This window comes from Sphaerodactylus townsendi, linkage group LG03, assembly GCF_021028975.2.
Source record: "Sphaerodactylus townsendi isolate TG3544 linkage group LG03, MPM_Stown_v2.3, whole genome shotgun sequence".
Lineage (NCBI taxonomy): Eukaryota > Metazoa > Chordata > Lepidosauria > Squamata > Sphaerodactylidae > Sphaerodactylus > Sphaerodactylus townsendi.
In genome coordinates, this window is record NC_059427.1 from 66,918,806 (window position 1) to 66,938,416 (window position 19,611).

Genomic DNA, 19,611 nt, shown 5'->3' on the forward strand with positions numbered 1-19,611 from the left:
GTGAGAGCACAGGCACAGCACTTCCTTCCTGGGGCAATGGTGTCTTACAAGCACATCAAGGACAAAAATTTTTTGACAACAAGCTGCACACTGTCAAAAATGGTCTGAGATTGAAGGGTTTTGTTTCAGGGGCAAGCACAGACAAAGAACGGCAAGAAAAACACAAAGCTTCTACACATTCCGTTCATACAGAAATGCTGATTAGCCCTCAACAGATGCCAAAATGGGTTTTGAGATCTCATGATCATGGAGGGGCCCTGGCCTATATCACATGTGATGACATGCTAACATGGCATGCTTTCAAACTTGTTATGGCTGTCCTTACAAGTGCAGGAAAAAATCCTAGGCATATCTTTCAAGAGTACATTCATTCACATAAAAATATGGGTACATCACAGTTAATTAGTAGCAATTTTGCAAAGGGGACTCTTTTCTGTCTTGTGTACCACAGTAGCCAGGCTTACTATTTAAAAATAAACATTATGTGGACACACCAAACAAGACACACACATCTCTCAAACGTTGGCTTGCTGAAGGATCTAGAAGTCTTCCCTGAAGTAACTGCTTCAGTTTCAGGGAAGGGATACTGAATTAAGTATCCTCTATCCACCTTCAAAGTAAGAGTTTTAATTGCCTATGGAACAGGGGTGCTTTCTCCTGTATGCCTGAAATTTGGAATGGAAACACTTGGATGAAGAGTACAGTTCCTTAAAATTATGGGGGAAGCACACCTGTTCTTCATTGGAACTGAAAGCAATATGCCTCACTTCTTTGAATGACTAACTTTAAATCGACTGTAAAAATGCCAAAATGAGCATTTCTTTCTTTTCTCACACTTAGTTTGTGATCTGAATCTCCCTTTCTCATTTTCCCACATAACTTTTTAGAATATTTCCCATTTTCAAATCCTTAATTCAAGATCCAGGAATTAATTTACAGTGAATTTTTGACAGCACCACAGCGAAAGTGTTAAAGAAGCCACAAGTGTGTCAGATTAACAGCAATAGCCTGGAGTTGTTGTCAGGGCAACACGTTGTACGGCAAGCCTTTCCTGGAAGCCATTAATCACTGTTAATTATGACATCTGGGTTACGGCATACATTACAATTGGGAAAATACAATTCTTTTTGCAAGTAAATCGGGCCAATGTCTTTTGAGTCCCTGTCTGAATGTGGCTGCAATGAATATCGTGGGCACCCACTGCACAGTGCCATTGACATTACTGATCATGACAAGTCCTTTGTGAATTTCACAAGTTCTCAGGGACAGTTGCAGAGAGAGGTAGCAGCTAGTTGGCAAAAGAAGGAAAATCCTGAATCAGGCTCATAGGTACAAGTAAGACCCACCTGGTATGAATCTAGAATTGGGAACTGCCTAAGGAAAAAGAACATTCAGATTGTGTTGGTAGTGACTACGGGAAAAGGCGAGAGAGATTCTTCATTTGTTTCACCTAAAGTTTAATTCTTGACAATAGTCTTGATTATATAGCTATTTGTGTTACAGACAACTTATCAACAGGCTTAATGGAGAGGGGAATACTTCACTTTTATTCAAACAAGCTAGTATCTTTATGTTATTTATTTTAAATAGTTAAAGGTAGTTATAAATGTAAATATTTTAATACTATGGCTGCACCCACTCACTGCTTTTTACAAAGAGGATTTATGAAGTTTTCATTTGCTATGTAGGTTACAAGGATCAGGTGCTGCACTGGAAGAATGCACCTGAGCTCCCAAATAATTACCACGCAGAAGCACCTCAGGTCCCACATAGTTCCTTATGCTCTTATCTGTAAGCTGAAACAGCATTAAGTCTTTCTGACTTTTATTTCTGTGTAAACTGTTGAAGACTTTAATGGTGTTACAGAAATTAAAAATGTTATTGAGGGAAATGATCACAATATTAACATCCAAATTCTGCAGAGATGTCGGCTATTTGCCAAGGGCCTTGATCTTGGAGCAAGAACCAAAATCACACCTTTTCATGGGTTATTGTTTCTTGAAAGGCTCCATAAATAGCTGCCCTACTCGTATTGTTGAAGGCTTTCACAGCCTGAATTAACTGACTATTGTAGGTTTTTGGGGCTATGTGACCATCACCTGTTAGTTTTAGCTCCTAACATTTTGTCCGTATCTATGGCTGGCATCTTCAGAGGCATGTCACAATAGACACACATCTTACCATGAGAGGCCTCTGACGATGTTAGCCATAGATGCAGGTGAAACATTAGGAGCTAAAACTACCAGACCACAGCCACATAGCTTGGAAAACTCAAACCAGCCAACCTGCTTACTTCTTTACGTTTCTGACAGAATCATTTCTGGTTTTGCAGTGCTATCCTAGGTTACACTAATCTAAGCCCATTAACTTTAGTAGACAAAGAAGGGTATAACACTGATTAGGGTAGAATTGTCATACAAACAATAGATTTATGGATACACTCATTGGATTTGCTTTGGGGGACCCAATTCCTTTTTTAACAGCTTATCTAATACAATTACTCTTTTTAAATATAATGTGCAAGATTATATCTCATTTTGTCTCAATGACATCAGGAGTAGCTTTAATCATGAAACGTGTTCCCAGATATATGCAGATGTCTGCACAGTGAGAATATCAAGTATTAGTTGAGAGTAATGTACGAAGTACACATTTGAGATAAGTTCATGGAACACGTTTATCCCATCCACAGTGCTGCCAAAAGCAAGCCTGCAACTGTTCATATATCACAGCTCCTGCTCCTAAAATAACAGCACCAATGCTGTGCTGTAGCCGCCATGCCTGTGTCTGCTGAGATGAATGTCTGCCAAATACCTTGAGATTCTAAAATAAAATGTGCTTGATGAACCGAAGGGGAAAACACCATAAAATTGCAGTGCAACTTCGCAAGACTAGGAAACTCTGACATAAAGGCTATATTTTAACTAAGTTACCAACTATGTCGCTTATCAGAAAATAATCTTTCAATTTTTGTTCTCACTGAATACTCACTGGAGGAAAACCTAGATGGGATTTAGAAGGAACGCAGATGTTAAAGGTGAATAAAGAAGGTGAACATTATTCTTGTTACAAAAAAGGGAGCACCAAACACTGGACACTGAGGAGGCTGAACACCCAGCAGGAAGAATGGAGCTGGCAAAAAGGAGGATTGAAAACACTGGCTGGGAAGGGAAGCTGTATGAATACATCCATTATTTATATCCTGCCAACCTGTTCCAGGGGGCTCAAAGAAGCTTACAGAATCCAACATGCATCAAAATAGGTACAAACCCAAGATCATTCAAATCAGATTAAACAAAATCACATCAAACTATCAGTGGTTTCCAATCTCACCCCAAGCGATCATGGTTAATAGAGACAGGCACAAGCTCCCTGCCTACAGATCTAGACAGTTCCGTAGGTGCGCTACACAGACACAGAATCCAGCTGTGGGCCCTGCACAAAGCAGCAGCAAAGGGGCACGAATTCTGGTGATTAAAAGGTGGGAAGAGGGAACAAATCATAGGCCATCGCCTTTGCTTTGTGAGGCGAGACACAAAGAGACACAAAGAGTTGAAAAAAATGTTGCAAACTAGATTAGACTGGAGATCAGCATCAGAAAACACACAATGACAAACTGGGTATTGTTCAGCTTCATGCTAAGCTATGAACTATTCAAATCAGGATTTGTGGTTTCTAAGAAAAATAGTTTCAGCTTAGGATCCACAATGTGCAGCATGTGGAGGAAGGAAAGAGGGGTGGGGGGATGAGAAAACAAATTCCAGCAACTGTCAGCCATTTTTGCTAGGTCCTTTCTTTGAAAGGTAAATAGCATTCCCTTGTACATGCAATAAGTCAGATCAGGGGGGAAGGCAGCATGGTATAGCATGATCTCATCATATCTTGGAAGCTAAGCAGGGCTGGTACTCAGAAGGAAGGCCACCAAGGAAGACTCTGTAGATGACAGCAATGGCAAACCACCTCTGCTTCCTATTTGCCTTGAAAGCTCCTGACTGGGGTCACCACAAGTTGTTTGTGACTTGATGACACTTTACACTCGAAATAACATGTAAGCATTCCAAATTGCATTAAGATGTAACTTTAGATGTCAAATTTCCATCTGTATAAAAAGCCTCTTTTGATGCAGTTATTTTTCTATTCAGATCCAAGGAAGTATAAAGTAAAGAAAAATGCAGAATACAAAGAGAGCCTTGAAACTTAAAAGCTGTAATAAAGATTAACCATGATTTCAGGCTCCACTATTTTAATCCAATACTCTTAAGAAAATGCCATTGTTCAAAAGATTTCCAGCAGCCTCATTTCTTTGTTCTGCGTTGAGGGTGACAGTAAATACATTCATGTTTCCTTTCAGCCAGGGACTTTTTCACTGCTCCGTCACTTTCAGTCATGTTTGAATAGCCATTGCTGGCAGATGTGGCCACTCTGGCAGACACTTTTGTTCTGAGAAAGGATCGTTTCACTTTGGGTGCAGCTCAGGTGTGTCCTGACCAGACAAAAGACCCATGGGTAGACAGGCAGATAATCCAGGCATTCAAATGAACATGCTCCACTGGGGGGGAGGGGGGAATCACCATGCCATCTGGGTAGGGTTGCCAACCCCAAGATTTATTACTGATCTCCAGAATGCACACATTGCCTATTTATTATTCTATTTCAAGAAAATGGCTGCTTTGGAAGGTGGACTGCTGGCAACCTTACATCTGGCAGGTTGCCATGAACCTGAATGGTACCCTGTACCATGGATTTCCAGAAGCAATTGACTGGGGTAGGGAGCATGATAAGGTTACAAAACAAAAACAAGTGGTTTTTAAGACAGGCATCTCCCTCTTCCTCCCTAAGGGTCAAACAAAATGTTACATACAGATGAGAACCATATTCCAACCTCCTTCCTTTGTTAAACCAAAAACAGCCCTGAGAGGCTATAATTTTTGTGTTGAGGTAAGAAAGGATTCTTAACCTCGCCTCCACCACATCTTCCAGTTCAGAATCCCACCGGTTACTTTTTTCCCCTTAAGAGAATCATAATAAGTATCAGGCTGATATTAGGTTAAGCATCCCTCTATTTCTTCTCTGTTGCCTGACAGACAGTATCACTACTGTTCCTTGGTGTCTCTGGCCCATCACTGGTAAACATGTCAGAGGGGAAAGATGACACCTACAGTGTCTCTTTGAGAGAGAAATATTCACATAGTCAGGACCCACTGATACATTATGGCACCAGCACAAGAACCATTTTTCAGGAGCCTTTTTCATACTGCCTTCATAACACGAAGCCACAGCATGGGAGGATGTCATCTAGCTGTTAGGGCTCGAGCCTTGAAGCAATAAACGGACTCTGTATTGTTGATCAGTAGTGTTTATTGATAGGCATTGAAGCACCCAGCTTGACAAAGCCATTTCTGGTGAACACATCTATTGTTATCCCCTTTGTTCTGATATTAGTCCCCCCGCCCATTTTCCCAAGAAATATGAGAAAGAGTTAGTTTGGAGCTGAGATGCCCCAAGGTCCGCGACAGATAAAGATAGAGACCCACCTGGCATCCTGCCCACACAAGATAACGGAAACAATCCCAGTCCTCATGAGACCAAAGTGTCACAGGAAAGCCTAGTTATCAACTCAGTGTGTGAAGCCATACAGTAAAGATCAAGGAAGGAATGCCATAGAATGGCAGTGGTAACATATAGCCGGTTGGTTACATATCTCTTGTAGCAATTACACTGAGATAGGAATGCATCTCAATCGCCTAGATACAACCTCCCTGACATCAATCCCCATCCACACACACAAAAATTCTCATCTGATATCACATGAAAGGGCCCTCATTTAGTACATTTTCAAATGCTAAGCACAGTCCTAAACTTGGCCAACATATATGCAGCAACAAACAGGCAGTGAAGCACGAAGATACACAGCGATTATTTTCTATCTAGGCTCCTTCCTTCTTCTTCTGTTCAAACCACTGTTCATAACACTGTGGAAGTGATAATATAAATTTCTCATTTGAGTCTTTCTCCTAATACTCCACAAAGTTCATCACCAATGTGCGACACTATTGGTGCTACAGGTATAAGCAGACATCAGAGTTTAATCTGTCTAACATGTTAATTTAGGGTGATGAGAGAGCCAAAGGAAATAAATTAGACACCCTGTTATTTACTGTGTGATCCTTTCCTCCAGAGGCAAGCTGCTTCACACCCAATAAGCACAAGAGGTGCCTCTTTGCCCCAGTGAAGCAGAAGCACAAAGCACAAGCTTGGAGTCAAATGGGATCCTTTTTTAATTAAAAGGAACAACAGTTTCAGACGTGCTTGGTGCAAGGAAAACTAATTTTAGTGACTGGTTCTGACTTTAGAGAGACTGCAAAACTGTTATCATTCAAGGCCTCAGACTTGTCTTGAGGTATAGGCTGTAATTATAACAATAACTATACACTTTTATAAACACATTTATATTATCGATCAAGTCACCACATTGCTATTCTCTGGGGAGGTGGACATCTACGAGAGCAGGACCTCAATCTATAATCAGATAAAGGGTAAAGTTTGTATAGCAAATAGAAGTTTCCATTTACAACACTATTCAACCTAAAAAGTATCAGAACTTTTATAGAAATATACAGGAGGTGCTTAACAGCACAATCCACAAGCTGCATGGGGGGGGGGGGGGACACAATGAAATCAAGTTAAATTCAAGCTTGTGCAGGGGCAGAAACACTGGCGCAGGGGAGCATTGCAGGAGTGCCACAGAGAGGCATTGGTGCAGCCATGGTGTAGGGACCTGCACTGGCACCAAATGGGGTGTGCCCAGGAGTGGCTCTGATGTTAATTGGTTCCCTGAGGCCTCTTGGCCCAGGAACACCCACCTTTGCAGGTGCAAAATTATGTATGTCAAAATGGTGGTACAGTCCATTGGGCTCCATTAGAAGAATTCTCAATAGCGCCCCCACCAATGCAGCCCTGCCCGCAAAGGACCAAAATGCTCAGGATGCCAACTAGCCCCCAGGACAATGCACCATCTAAGCCCCCTCCCCAGAAACCAATGGTTGAACCCTAGGACATTTAAAAAAAAACCTGGCCAAACCCTACCACACCTCATAAAGTTGGGTGTGCAGCATGGGAGGCTGTCCCAACAGTACCCTGCTGTGGGGACTTATAGCAAGAGAAGCGGAACAAGCACAGGGAGAGGACTTTGCACAACAGGGCCAGCACTTGGCACAAGAGCCCACAGGGAGGGCAACGTTGACGAACTGTGTAGCTGAGCCCTCCTCCTGAAGCCCCATGTCAGAAACAGCAGCTCCACAGCCAAGAGCTGATGGGGAAGCCACCACATCACAGGTAAGCTGGGCAATACACTGCTGACATAACCTTCTCAGCCCCACCTCCCCATACCAAAGTTGGAAGCCCTTGGGGGCAAGAGGCCCCTCTGCCCACAGGAGTAACCCTTGAGGCTCTGGGGGAACCACTGACCCCGTCACTCACCCCTGTGCCTCCTGCCCTTAGTGTTTTGTCAGGGCCTGCTTGCTCCCAGTAAGGTTCCCTTGCCTTCCAGTGGGCCCCTTTGAGGATGGGCTGGGGCCACTCTCTCTCACACCCTTCCTTTGCCTGATCCCACATTTCCCCCTGACCTTGGGCAGGCTTCTATATTTTGCTCCTTCCCCAACACTCCATCATCTTGCTGTCTGTCAGCCAAACTGTTAGTCAGGGCCCCTGTTCTGCCCGCTCCATGCTGGCCATCCTACACCATAATCCATTTTCCCTGCTATTGCCTGTTTTTCTGCCATTCAGGGGCTGGCTGCCACACAACTACCTGCTTATGAGGCAGGTCCACTGGCCAATTGCTATGCTGTCCTCAGCTATGGGATAGCTCCCCCCCCCCCTTCTCTGGACTGCATTGCCCATCAGAAACTCTGGAATTTTCACCCTGTGGCTCTTTCTGTTCCCTGTTCAGAAATGTCTCTCTAAAATATTTCTTAAAATCAAGGAATGGAAATCTCACATGAGAGCCCTGCGGGGTCCTAGAGAACTCTAGGTTACTTTTACGGGTCCACAGAGAACAGTTTTACTTTCAAATGAGAAGTTTCTGCTGAGTGCTTCCAGATTTTCTCTCCCATTAGAAGTGAATTATATTTGTTCAGCCAAAGATGCTTTATGCAGCATAACACAGACCACACAACTAAAAGCCTAGATAGAGAACATGCTAGTTAAGAGATGATGATTGTTTGCTAGGTTTTTAGAAAATAATATTTTGGATACATTCTGAGAAGTAGGATCAGATAAAGTCCAAAGATGCAAACCTGCACTATTAACAGGATAAGAAATCCAGGTAAAAGTCATTACAAAAGAGCCAGTTTCAATATGAAAGATACCAACAAAAATGTATGAGAGTGAGAAGCCTGAGCGGGGAGCTGAAAGATACTGTGAAATGACTGCCTACATGACTGTTTTCTTTATAAACACAAGAATAGCCAGTAAAAGATTATATTACTCACCAGTAACACCTTGATTATACAGGGAAAACCAAAATGACCAAGAGTTAGAGCTCCTTCCCTAGGAGGAAAGGCTATGTTTGAAGGGTTTTAAAGTTGAAAATAAAGGATGGCTGGGAGAGTTTTATAAATGTATAAAATTAACGGTTTGCAGAGAAAGATTTTTTTGCCCTTTCACATGACTCTAGAAAACAAAATCACCCAATTGATCAGTAGTAGATTCACAGCCACAAAATGTGGCAATGGCTACTAAAATGTGGCAATGGCTACTTGCTTTCTAAATAGATTAGATAAATACATAGACCAGTGGTGGTGAACCTATGGCACGGGTGCCAGAGGTGGCACTCAGAGACCTCTCTGTGGGCATGCGCAAACAGAGTTGTTCCTACACCCCCACACACACATCTAGGCTGGCCTGGGCCGCTGGGCTCGATTATTAGTATTTGTAAAGGTTTCAATGGTGTTGATTCTCAGCACAGCCGCTTGGCCTTGAGTAGATTCCTGGGCTCGGGCGATGGGCCAGAAACGGCTGCGATTTCTCTGGCAGAGGCCTTATCTCACGGAGAGAGATGAGCATGCCGTTCCCATGAGAATGGGACGGGGAAAACCGGGAGGGGGATGGAACGGAGAAGATTATAACCTGTGGGTCTGGCGGGAAGAATTCATTCCTGCCACGCCGTGTACGTGAGCTTTCTAAGATGTCTGAATAAACGGTCTTTCAACCAACAAAGCCTTTTATTTCTGCTCTATGGAATTCCTTACATTGTGGCAGGAATCCTAATCCTCATTTACTTCTACAAAATCAGTGGACCTCTGGTGTTCCGGCATGCAGAGGTTGAATATTCCTGAAACTGAGGAAGGTTCGGTAGCCCCCATAGAGGGTTCCGAGCCTTCCCTTCCTGACTTGGAGAAACCAGCGGAACGGGTCTCGCTGGTAACTCTCTCCCGTCCCCGCCTCGACACGAAGTCTTCCTTACTTCGTTGGGATGAGGGACGCCGGAAGCGATCATCTTGAGTGGCATGAGACGTTTGGGGCCTGTCTATGGATCGATAGCGCCTGCGGAGCGGATCTCTACCCGTTTTCGTGTGGATTACAAACCTCAGATGCACCCTGTCTCGGAGGAGATGGGCCTGACCACTTTTCATGCGGCAACCCAGGAATCAATAGAACGATTCCTGGACTCGTATTTCGATGATGCTCCCAAGAATCCTCAGTGGCATAGCACCGAGCCCGTCCTAAAACTGCAGTTAACACCGGGTCTTTGTCGAGATCGGGTTACGATGATTGGAAGGGGCTCCGTGCCGACATCCAATCTGGCCCATCAGGATCCCGGACGTAGGGTAGCTGATGCGCCAGAGGCCCCGCGGGGCCGTCGGTGGACTGGAGGTGCTACTTTCCGATGAGGAGGAATCCGAGGAAAGTCTGCCTCCCCATCCGGATTTGTTTCCCCTCCCGTCCAAAGAAAATTGGGATGAGGAAGTGGCCCGACTGCGAGATGCCCAAGAAGCGTGGGCCCGTGAACGCCAGCTATGGGAGGAGGAACGAGAACAGCTGCAAAAGGAGCGTGAAAACCTGCAAAAGATGCGTGAACAACAGCGCAAAGGCGTCCAACTTGAATTGGACCGAAGCGAAAGACGCGTTACTAACGGCAATATATGCAAGATTTATCGATCCACAATAAGGTCCTAGAGCACTCTAGGATGGACCTGGAACGTCAACGCGAAGGTATTAAGGCCATCCAGACGCAAGGTGAACTGACTGCAGCTATTCAGCGGGACGAACTTGACAAACTGGAGCGGGAGAAGGCTGCTTTGCACCTGGCGCATCAAGATGCCTTGACTCGCAAAGAGAGGGAGTTAGCTGCCTTAGAACAGGAGCTGAAGCAGCAGCGGGACAGGATGACTCGAGTTGGCGCCTACACCGTTACCCGAGCGCCCGACACCATTGCCCGTCCTATCGGGGCGACGCTTCTAGGTCCTGCTACTCGCGCTCCTGCCGCCTTCCAAGGTCCTGCTACTCAACGGGAACCAGCGGCACCAGGCCCCGTGCCTCCCCCGATTCCTGCTCCTCCTGCTCCACCGCCCCAACCTGTGCAACCGCAGCCCCAGCGGGTTCCAAGGGCCGTGGAGAGAGGATACTACAGGCCCCCGATCCCTGCCCGTTTCGATGGGGACCGCTTCTAAACTCCCCTACTTCATCTTGCAACCCGATGCACATATGGAAGAATATGATGACTTATATCGATCTGAACGTGAAAAAATACGGGACATCGGGTCTGTCCTGGACGGGGTGGCGGCTGACTGGTTTGTGACCCTTTTTGAGCTGCAGGCGGATGATACTCGCACAGTGGCTGCATTTCTTCAAGCCCTAAGAGCCCGCTTCCAAGATCCAGACGCTGAAAATGAAGCCATCCGTACCATAAAATCTATTCAACAGGGCAACCGTTCTTTTGCCGAATTTGCTCGTGAGTTCCGGGCAGCGGCTGCTCGCCCCCCCCCGGAGTCGCCTGACCGCCTGAAATGTGAATACTTCTCTGATGCCATCGACGTAAAACTTCGAGAGATGGTGTTTCTCATCCGTATCCCGCGCACTATCGCTGAGTGGATCGACTTGGGATCGCAAGTAGCGGCTCGTTTGGACTACGCTCGCTTGGGGGGGCGACCGCGCCCGAAACCCGCCACTACGACTACCTCTACAACTCGCAAGCCAAGCCCAGCCGTCTCTACCGAAACCACCTCTGAACGCCGTCGACGTTTAGGATTGTGCCTTTATTGCGGAGGACCAGGCCATCTGGCTGCCAACTGCCCGAAAAAACAGAAGCCCACCGCACCGACCCCACGCACCACCTCTGCCAAGCCACCACGGAGATCCGGCCCTCCTCCAATGGGTTCGTCTAAAGCGGTTACCGAGGGTGACACCGAGGAGGGGGAAGTGGCAGTTTGCCTCTCATCGGCGCCCATGGATGTGGATCCTACTCCAGATGCGGTGAGTGAAGGCAGCGCCCCCATTACTGTTCAAGCGATTCTGGCCAACCCTGCTAAGCATACACGTATTTTAGCCTCGGCCCTCGTAGATTCTGGTTGCTCCCATTGCTTAATGCAGCCCCAAGTGGCTGAAGAGCTCGGTTTAGACCGAGTTTCTCTAGCAAAACCCATACCGTTCACACAAATGGACGGCAGCCCACTCGGAGCCGAGGGCCCGGCTCGATTCAAAACGCAACCTGTCCTCCTTCGTTGCGCTGACCATTGGGAGAAGATTAGTTTCATACTTGCTCCGGTGGCCAAACATTCCATTGTCCTGGGCATGCCATGGTTATTGCTACATGAACCAAATATTATTTGGAAGGAACGGATTCTAGAATTCACTGATCCCCCCTGTGGTGAGCATATGAATTGGAGGGAGAACCCCCCATCCAATGAGATAAATCCCTTGGTTTCTTCAGCGGTGCACACCCCAATGGCACTCAACTCCACAGACATTCCTCCCGCTTACCAGGACTTAGCCAGAGTGTTCCAAGAACAGGAATGTGATCAATTACCCCCCCCCATAGAGACACTGACTGCAAAATCATACTACAGCCCGGGGCTCAGCTACCAAAGGGTAGAATTTATCGCATGAGCCCCAACGAGGAGAAAGAACTCCATGCCTTCTTAGATAAAAACCTTGCTCGCGGATTCATACGACGGGCTACCAAACATACGCACGCCGCTCCTGTCCTGTTTGTAAAGAAGAAGGACGGGTCTTTAAGACTGTGTACTGATTACCGAGGATTAAATGCTGTTTCCATGTCCAATAAATACCCCTTGCCCTTAATCAAGGACCTTTTAGATGCATTGGGCAAGGGACGGATTTTTACTAAGTTGGATTTGAGAGAAGCATACTACAGAGTCAGAATTGCAGAAGGCTACGAGCATTTGACAGCATTTAACACTAAATTCGGACAATATGAATACTTAATAATGCCATTCGGGTTAGCTGGGGCTCCCGGCGCTTTCATGGCTCTCATAAATGAAGTTTTGCATGATTTATTATATAAAGGAGTAGTTGTGTACTTAGATGATGTTTTAATTTACTCACAAACCGTGGAGGAGCATGAGGCTTTGGTTCGGGAGGTATTGCAAGCGCTTTGCTCGACAACTCCCTCTTTCGCAAAACTGTCTAAGTGCTGCTTTCATCAACCCTCCATAGACTATTTGGTCTATAGGATCTCATCCGAAGGTTTAAAAATGGATCCTGCAAAGGTTGAAGCAGTCCAGCAATGGCCAGCCCCCACCAACCGGAAAGAGCTACAATCTTTCCTAGGGTTTGCTAATTTTTATCGTGACTTTATACCCCGTTTTGCTGAATTGACCCTTCCACTCACAGACCTATTACGCACTAAAGGTAAAGACTCACAAGCTGCCAAGCCCGGGGCTCCCCTCCCTTGGTCTCAAGAATGTCAAACAGCCTTCCAGCTTTTGAAATCGGCTTTCACTACCGAGCCTGTCTTAAAGCACCCCGACCCAGACCTTCCCTTCGTGGTTCACGTGGATGCTTCGGACAAGGCGCTTGGCGCAGCCCTATTGCAGAGAAATAAAAATGGTAGGCTTGTTCCGTGTGCTTATTTATCCAAAAAGTTCTCTGGCGCAGAGCTCAACTGGACCGTAGGGGATAAAGAGACTGCTGCCATCAAAGCAGCGCTTTCCACTTGGCGTCACTGGCTTGAGGGGGCTAAACACCCCTTCCAGGTTTGGTCGGATCATAAGAACTTAGCTGCTCTCTCTACCCCCCTCAAAATGTCTGCTAAACAACTACGTTGGGCCGATTTCTTTTCCCGTTTTTCCTTCACCGTCCATTTTTTCCCCGGAAAAACCAACAAACTGGCTGATGCGCTGTCGCGCCTTCCTGGGGTGGGGGGTGGAGCTGCCTTACGAGACATCCCGCGCACTGTCCTCTCCCCCTCCCAACTGGGCTTGGCCGTCACTCGATCCCAGACATCCGCTCCTCCTCCAACGCCCGTTCCCAGCCTTGTCTCCCCCTTCCTGCGGGAACTCGAGGAGGCGGGTCTTCATGAGTTGCCGGCGGAGGAAGGTGACTCCCAGCTGCGCTTAGTGAATGGTGTTTGGAAGCGGGGAAATTGTTGGTACGTGCCCCCCCCTTTGCAAGCAGGTTCTCGAAGCCTGCCATGATGCCCGCTCAGCTGGACATTTTGGCTTTCTCAAGACACTGCACTTAGCCCGCCGTCAATTCTGGTGGCGCGCCATGCACAAAGACATTGAGGCTTATATCAAGGGGTGCTCTGTTTGTGCGGAGGCCAAATCCATCCCGGGAAAGCCCCATGGACTGTTAAAACCTCTCCCAGTCGCCTCCCGGCCCTGGGAAGTCATCTCAATGGATTTTATTACGGATTTACCGGAGAGCCAGGGAAACACAGTCTTGTGGGTGGTGGTGGACCTGTTTTCCAAACAAGCCCATTTCATTCCCTGCACCTCCATTCCTTCCGCTCCCAAATTGGCGCGGTTGTTCATTCAACATATATACTGTCTACACTCCTCCCCCCTCAAGGTGGTGTCCGACCGCGGGCCCCAATTCATTTCAAAATTTTGGAAAGCTTTCCTGGGTCTGTTGGGAGCTACCCCGGCGGTTGCCGCCCCCTACGTTCAAAGTGACGGTGAGTCAGAAAGGACGAACAGAACTCTTGAACAGTATTTACGTTGTTACACCAACTATCACCAAGACAACTGGTGCGATTTAATTCCGTTTGCGGAATATGCCTATAACAATGCCGTTCATAGCAGTACGCAAAAAAACCCCTTTGAGATTGTGTCTGGCCGCTCCTTCCCACCGTTGCCCCAACTACCCGCGGAGGCACTGCATCCTCCAGAATTCCAGCAGTGGATTTCATCTCTGGCTGAGGGGTGGAAAACGGTTCAGACTGCTTTACAGCAAGCTAAAGATTCCCAAAAGTTCCAGGCGGATAAACATCGGACTGACTTCCCTTTGCGTGTTGGGGCTTGGGTTTACTTGTCTACTAAAACCTCAGAAGGCGTGCATAAATTTTCAAAACTGGGCAAAAAATTCGTGGGACCTTTTAGAATTACGAAAGTGATTAATGATGTTACTGCCCGGTTAGATCTGCCTAATTCTTTAAGTAATATCCATCCTGTCTTTCATTCCAGTTTACTCAAGGAGGCTCCCGCTTCCGATGCCTGGCACGACCCGCCGGAGATTCCCCCGCCGACTATAATTGATGGCCACAAGCATTATGAAATTGACGCCATTCTGGACTCTCGTTTTAACCGCAAACGCTTGCAATATTTGGTTTCCTGGGTGGGGTATTCCGCTGGTTATAATCAATGGGTGTATTCAGAAAATATTAACGCCTCCTCCCTTATTTCTGCTTTCCATCATACCTTCCCACACAAACCAGGGGGGGAGAAGTGTTTCTTAGGGGAAGCAGAGTGTAAAGGTTTCAATGGTGTTGATTCTCAGCACAGCCGCTTGGCCTTGAGTAGATTCCTGGGCTCGGGCGATGGGCCAGAAACGGCTGCGATTTCTCTGGCAGAGGCCTTATCTCACGGAGAGAGATGAGCATGCCGTTCCCATGAGAATGGGACGGGGAAAACCGGGAGGGGGATGGAACGGAGAAGATTATAACCTGTGGGTCTGGCGGGAAGAATTCATTCCTGCCACGCCGTGTACGTGAGCTTTCTAAGATGTCTGAATAAACGGTCTTTCAACCAACAAAGCCTTTTATTTCTGCTCTATGGAATTCCTTACAGTATTAAACTTAAGACCTAGTTTTGGGGAAGCAGTGTAGGTAACCCTGTTAAGCGCTGTTAAACCACACTGATTTTCATGCGAAGAATTAAAGTGTGATCCTTTACCTGGGAGTAAGCTCGGTTGCTGGCAATGGGGCTTGCTTCTGAGTAAACCCTCCTAGGGTCATGATTCACCCGTTGAAAAAGTTGCATGGTTGCCTCAGAGCAAAGCCACCAACTATCACCAAACTTACTCTCAAGTAACGCATGCCTCGGAGCCAACTGTTTTTTCTAAATGAAAACCTCAGTATTCAGATTAAACTGCCATGTTGGCACTTCGCGATAAATAAGTGGGTTTTGGGTTGCAATTTGGGCACCCGGTTTTGAAAAGGTTAGCTGTCATTGACATAGACAATCAGTTTGTCTGTAATCATCAGCCACAATAGCTAAACAGAATTCCATACTCAGAGGCCACACATCTCTGAAGACTAGATCCCTTTAACAATACTCTGACACTAGATGCAGTTTGTGTATAGAGCAAAACAGTGATTGACTGTTGACCTCATATTGGGCTGCTGAGAGGGATGGAATGGGGGGACAAAATTCCTGAGGGCCAAGTCAGCAGGAGGGCCTCTGAAGCCAACCTCATGATGCATTCACAGAATACATTTCAAATGTTTAACAAATCCCATTTCAGTTCTGCACTGCAGCCACTAGGGACGCAGGGAAGGCACAGCATGCTAAACAGGAGTTCTGGTTCTGGTTCCTGGGGCTGAGGGAAACCCTGGCTTCTCAGATCCTGCCAAACCCATCAGCCGAGCCAGAGCTGGAAAAAGGCAAGACCAGTCAGGGGAAGGAACAGTCCCTGACAGGATGTAGACTCCTAATAAAATTATTGCCTACAGGCTATGGTTTACCTCTTCTTTTAGTTCAGTGTAGCTTCCTCATTTTCCCTGCACAGCCAGATATTGAAAAGGGGTAGTCCAGTTAGTGTGTGGTAGCAAAATTTTAAAAACACTTTTTGTTGTCTTTTTCTTAATTTCTTCCCCCCCACACACTTTCCTTTGTTTTGCTCTCTTTCCCTCAAGATCAGCAATTCCTCTATTCCCACTTCTAAACCCACTCCCATTTTTCAGTCTTGGTTTTGACTCCTTCTCATCCATCCTGGATGGCATCTTAGAACACACTTTAATAATAGTATGGCAGCAAACCATTGTTAATATTATCAACAGAAAGCATTAATACTTCCCTGAAATCTATCAAAGTAGTAAAAGGATGCTTTCCCTCCCCCATTCTTTATATACATAATAGAATGTTGATCGGATTTAGCGGTTACAAATGAAGAACAGAACTCGGCTTAGTTTCCATTGCAAACAGCACTGGGGTGGGGGTGGGGGTGTCTGGACACAAACTGGACCAGTATAGTCCAATTCCTTTCATTTCTGGCCCCACAACTCCCACTATCTTCCTGAAGCTGGTGGCCAGTTTGAGATTTCTAGTTTAATTTCCTCCACAAATGGACACACAGATGGACATGCAGATTCTTTTATTATATATTCCTGGTAACAGCCAGCCATATGATTTGTTTTGTAATAATACTTTTTTTTAAGTTTATTGGTAGTTTATTATCATATAATTCATAATACAATCATTTATAATCAATTAAGAAAGAGAGAGAAAGAAAGGAGAAAGAGAGAGAGGAAGGAAGGAAGGAAGGAAGGAAGGAAGGAAGGAAGGAAGGAAGGAAGGAAGGAAGGAAGGAAGGAAGGAAGGAAGGAAGGAAGGAAGGAAGGAAGGAAGGAAGGAAGGAAGGAAGGAAGGAAGGAAGGAAGGAAGGAAGGAAGGAAACATGAGGGAAGGACTTCCAGCTAGGTTTACCTATCTCTAAACTCAAAAAAGAAACATTCTAACCTTTGCCATCTTACAGTCTATACATATATATATACATATACACACACACATATATATATATACATACACAATAATATACAATTTGTTACATTCATAAAAATTCTTATTGCAATTTAAATTGCAGCAACAAGCAACCAACAATCAAAGTAATCATAGCCATCCTCAAAGGAACAAAGATAACTCAAAAGTATTTTTGTTTTGTAATAATACTTGTTTTGTAATAATACTTTATTTAAATCAGGGTCATATAGAGGTGGAAATATTGTCCAGGGGTCCATGGTGGCTCTCAGCATCCCTCACTTCATGCCCTTTATCATAAGCTTCCCAGAAATATCTGCTTGGCCACTGCTACATGCAGAGAGCCAGACAAGGTTGATCTTGGATGACATTCAGAAGTGATCATCTTAAGAACACTCTACCTGCTTGCATTTTATTTTTAAGACAGAAGGCTATCACAGAAAATGCCAGGTTCTATTGTGGAATCTCCACTGAAATACAAACTTAAAAAAAAACCCCAAACAAATGACATACAACTTGACTGGCACATCAGTAATATGAAGAGCCTTGATTGAGACAAATGTATCCTCACTGAAATGAGCAGAGTTCTGTGGGAAAACATTGCAGCTTGACTGGGCTGCGAATGGAGCTGTTAGTAATTCAGTTCAGTTCCTGCCAGTCATTCATCTATATCACGAAACAAAGAGCACTGACATTTGGGAACCTTAGTAAAGCTGAGGAATAAGCAGTATGTGGAAACTGAATTTAACTATCGCATGGACTTTAGTCACTTTAATGACAATAAGGCAGATTCCACATGGGCCAAAAACAGCAGTGTGAAAATGATGTAAAATAGTTTAAAATGGTGTGAAACAGTTTTCACACTGTTTTCACACCGGTGTTTTTGGCCCGTGGGGAATCCGCCTAAGAGAGGGTATGATGATAGAAAGTGTCATCAAGTTGTAACCAACCTACACCTACCCATAGAGTTTTCAAAGCAAGAGACCAACGGAGGTAGTTTGCCATTGCCTGGCTCTGCATAGCAACCCTGGACTTCCTTGGTGGTGTCCCATCCAAATACCATCCAGGGTTAACCCCACTTAGCTTTCAGAATCACATGGGACTGGGCTAGCCTGGGCAAAAATAAGAGGATATTTTCAATGATTTGCAAGAATGGGCCAACACCAGCATGTTTCAAGGGATACTGTGTTAGCTGTGGACCTGGGACTCGGTTTCAAAGCCTCCGTCAGTCAGAGATCTCCTATTTATCAGTCTGGCTTGACTGTAACATGAAAATGATTATCTCACAGGATTTTTAAGAATATCAACCACTGTATATTGTTGTGAGCTTGCTGACTAACTGAGAAGGATCTGGCCTAAACTAGGGTCTGCTGCCAGGGCCAATAAAAAAATAATGTTACTGGGTCTGGAATGACTGTGAATTTTCCTCAATGAAGACTAATTGCTGGAAGATGGCTCAAGTTAGTTTTGCCAGCTCTGAGTTGGGAAGTGCCTGGAGATTTTGGGGGTGAAGCCTGGGGAGGGTGGGGTGTGAGGAGAGGAGGGACTTCAGTGGGGTATATAATGCATAGAGTCCACCTTCCAAAGCAGCCAGTTTCAGCAGGTGAACTAGCCTCTGCCATCTGCAGATCAACTGTAATAGCAGGAGATCTCTAGGTGCTTCCCTGAGGTTGGCAACGCTAGTTCAACTACCTGTCAGAGCCTGGAGAACATAAACTAAAGGAAGAGGCAGTTGCCGGTGAAAAAAAAAGCACTTGAGTCTGGAAAATGTAGAGGGAAACAGAGAAGCACCTCAGGGTCTTTCGGGGGATGAGATGTGCAGTAGCAGATGTATTGCCTTTTTACTTTAACCTGTGCTCCTGTATTTTTATAAATTCAGCATACATTGCAAACACGCACAGGTTTCCAGTGCTCTCTTCTCCAAAGGGAACCAACCCTGAAAGTTCTGTCTCCTTGGAACATCTTGATCAGGGAAGTGGGGAGCATAAAGCAATATACATTATAATGCTATACCCAAATCATACAAAACATTGTTATGACTTGGAAGCAGATGGGAAGGGCATACTTCCTTGCACAAATAAATATTGTCATTGTTATTTGTCCCTATAGTTACCTGCACAAGATAGTATGCAAACTTAGCTGAAGTCCTAAAACAGCTTCCTGTTTAGAGAGTTATAGAACAGAGTGTGATACCAAGTATTCTAACCTTTTTATGTTCACAAGGATAGAAGAAAACTGTAAACTTTCGCTCTCTACCAAAAGCAGACCACACTCTTTACAAAGAGTCAGCAAAATGCACCAACAATGGAGATTCCTACTGTGAGTGAAATGTTGTCACAAAGACCATCTCATTCTGTTGCATCCTGTGATTCTTTTAACAACCGCATGGGGAACCTCAAAAACAGGATCTTTACCTTCTTCCCCCTTTTGTGAGACGAGGATGCCTACAAAATGA

General features: G+C 45.4%; 1 protein-coding gene across 9 annotated transcripts in view; it reads right to left on the bottom strand.

The window, feature by feature from the left end:
* TEX264 (testis expressed 264, ER-phagy receptor) overlaps nucleotides 1–19,611 on the bottom strand; it is a 184,841-nt gene that overhangs the window by 16,132 nt on the left and 149,098 nt on the right. The window contains exon 6 of one of the 9 annotated variants that reach the window (XM_048488703.1): nucleotides 16,994–17,772. The exons of the other annotated variants lie outside the window; for them this stretch is intronic. Within the exon in view, the coding sequence (XP_048344660.1) occupies nucleotides 17,591–17,772 (182 nt within the window). The 3' untranslated portion in view covers nucleotides 16,994–17,590. Of the gene's footprint in view, nucleotides 1–16,993; nucleotides 17,773–19,611 lie in introns of those variants that run through there. 9 annotated transcript variants of the gene reach the window in all.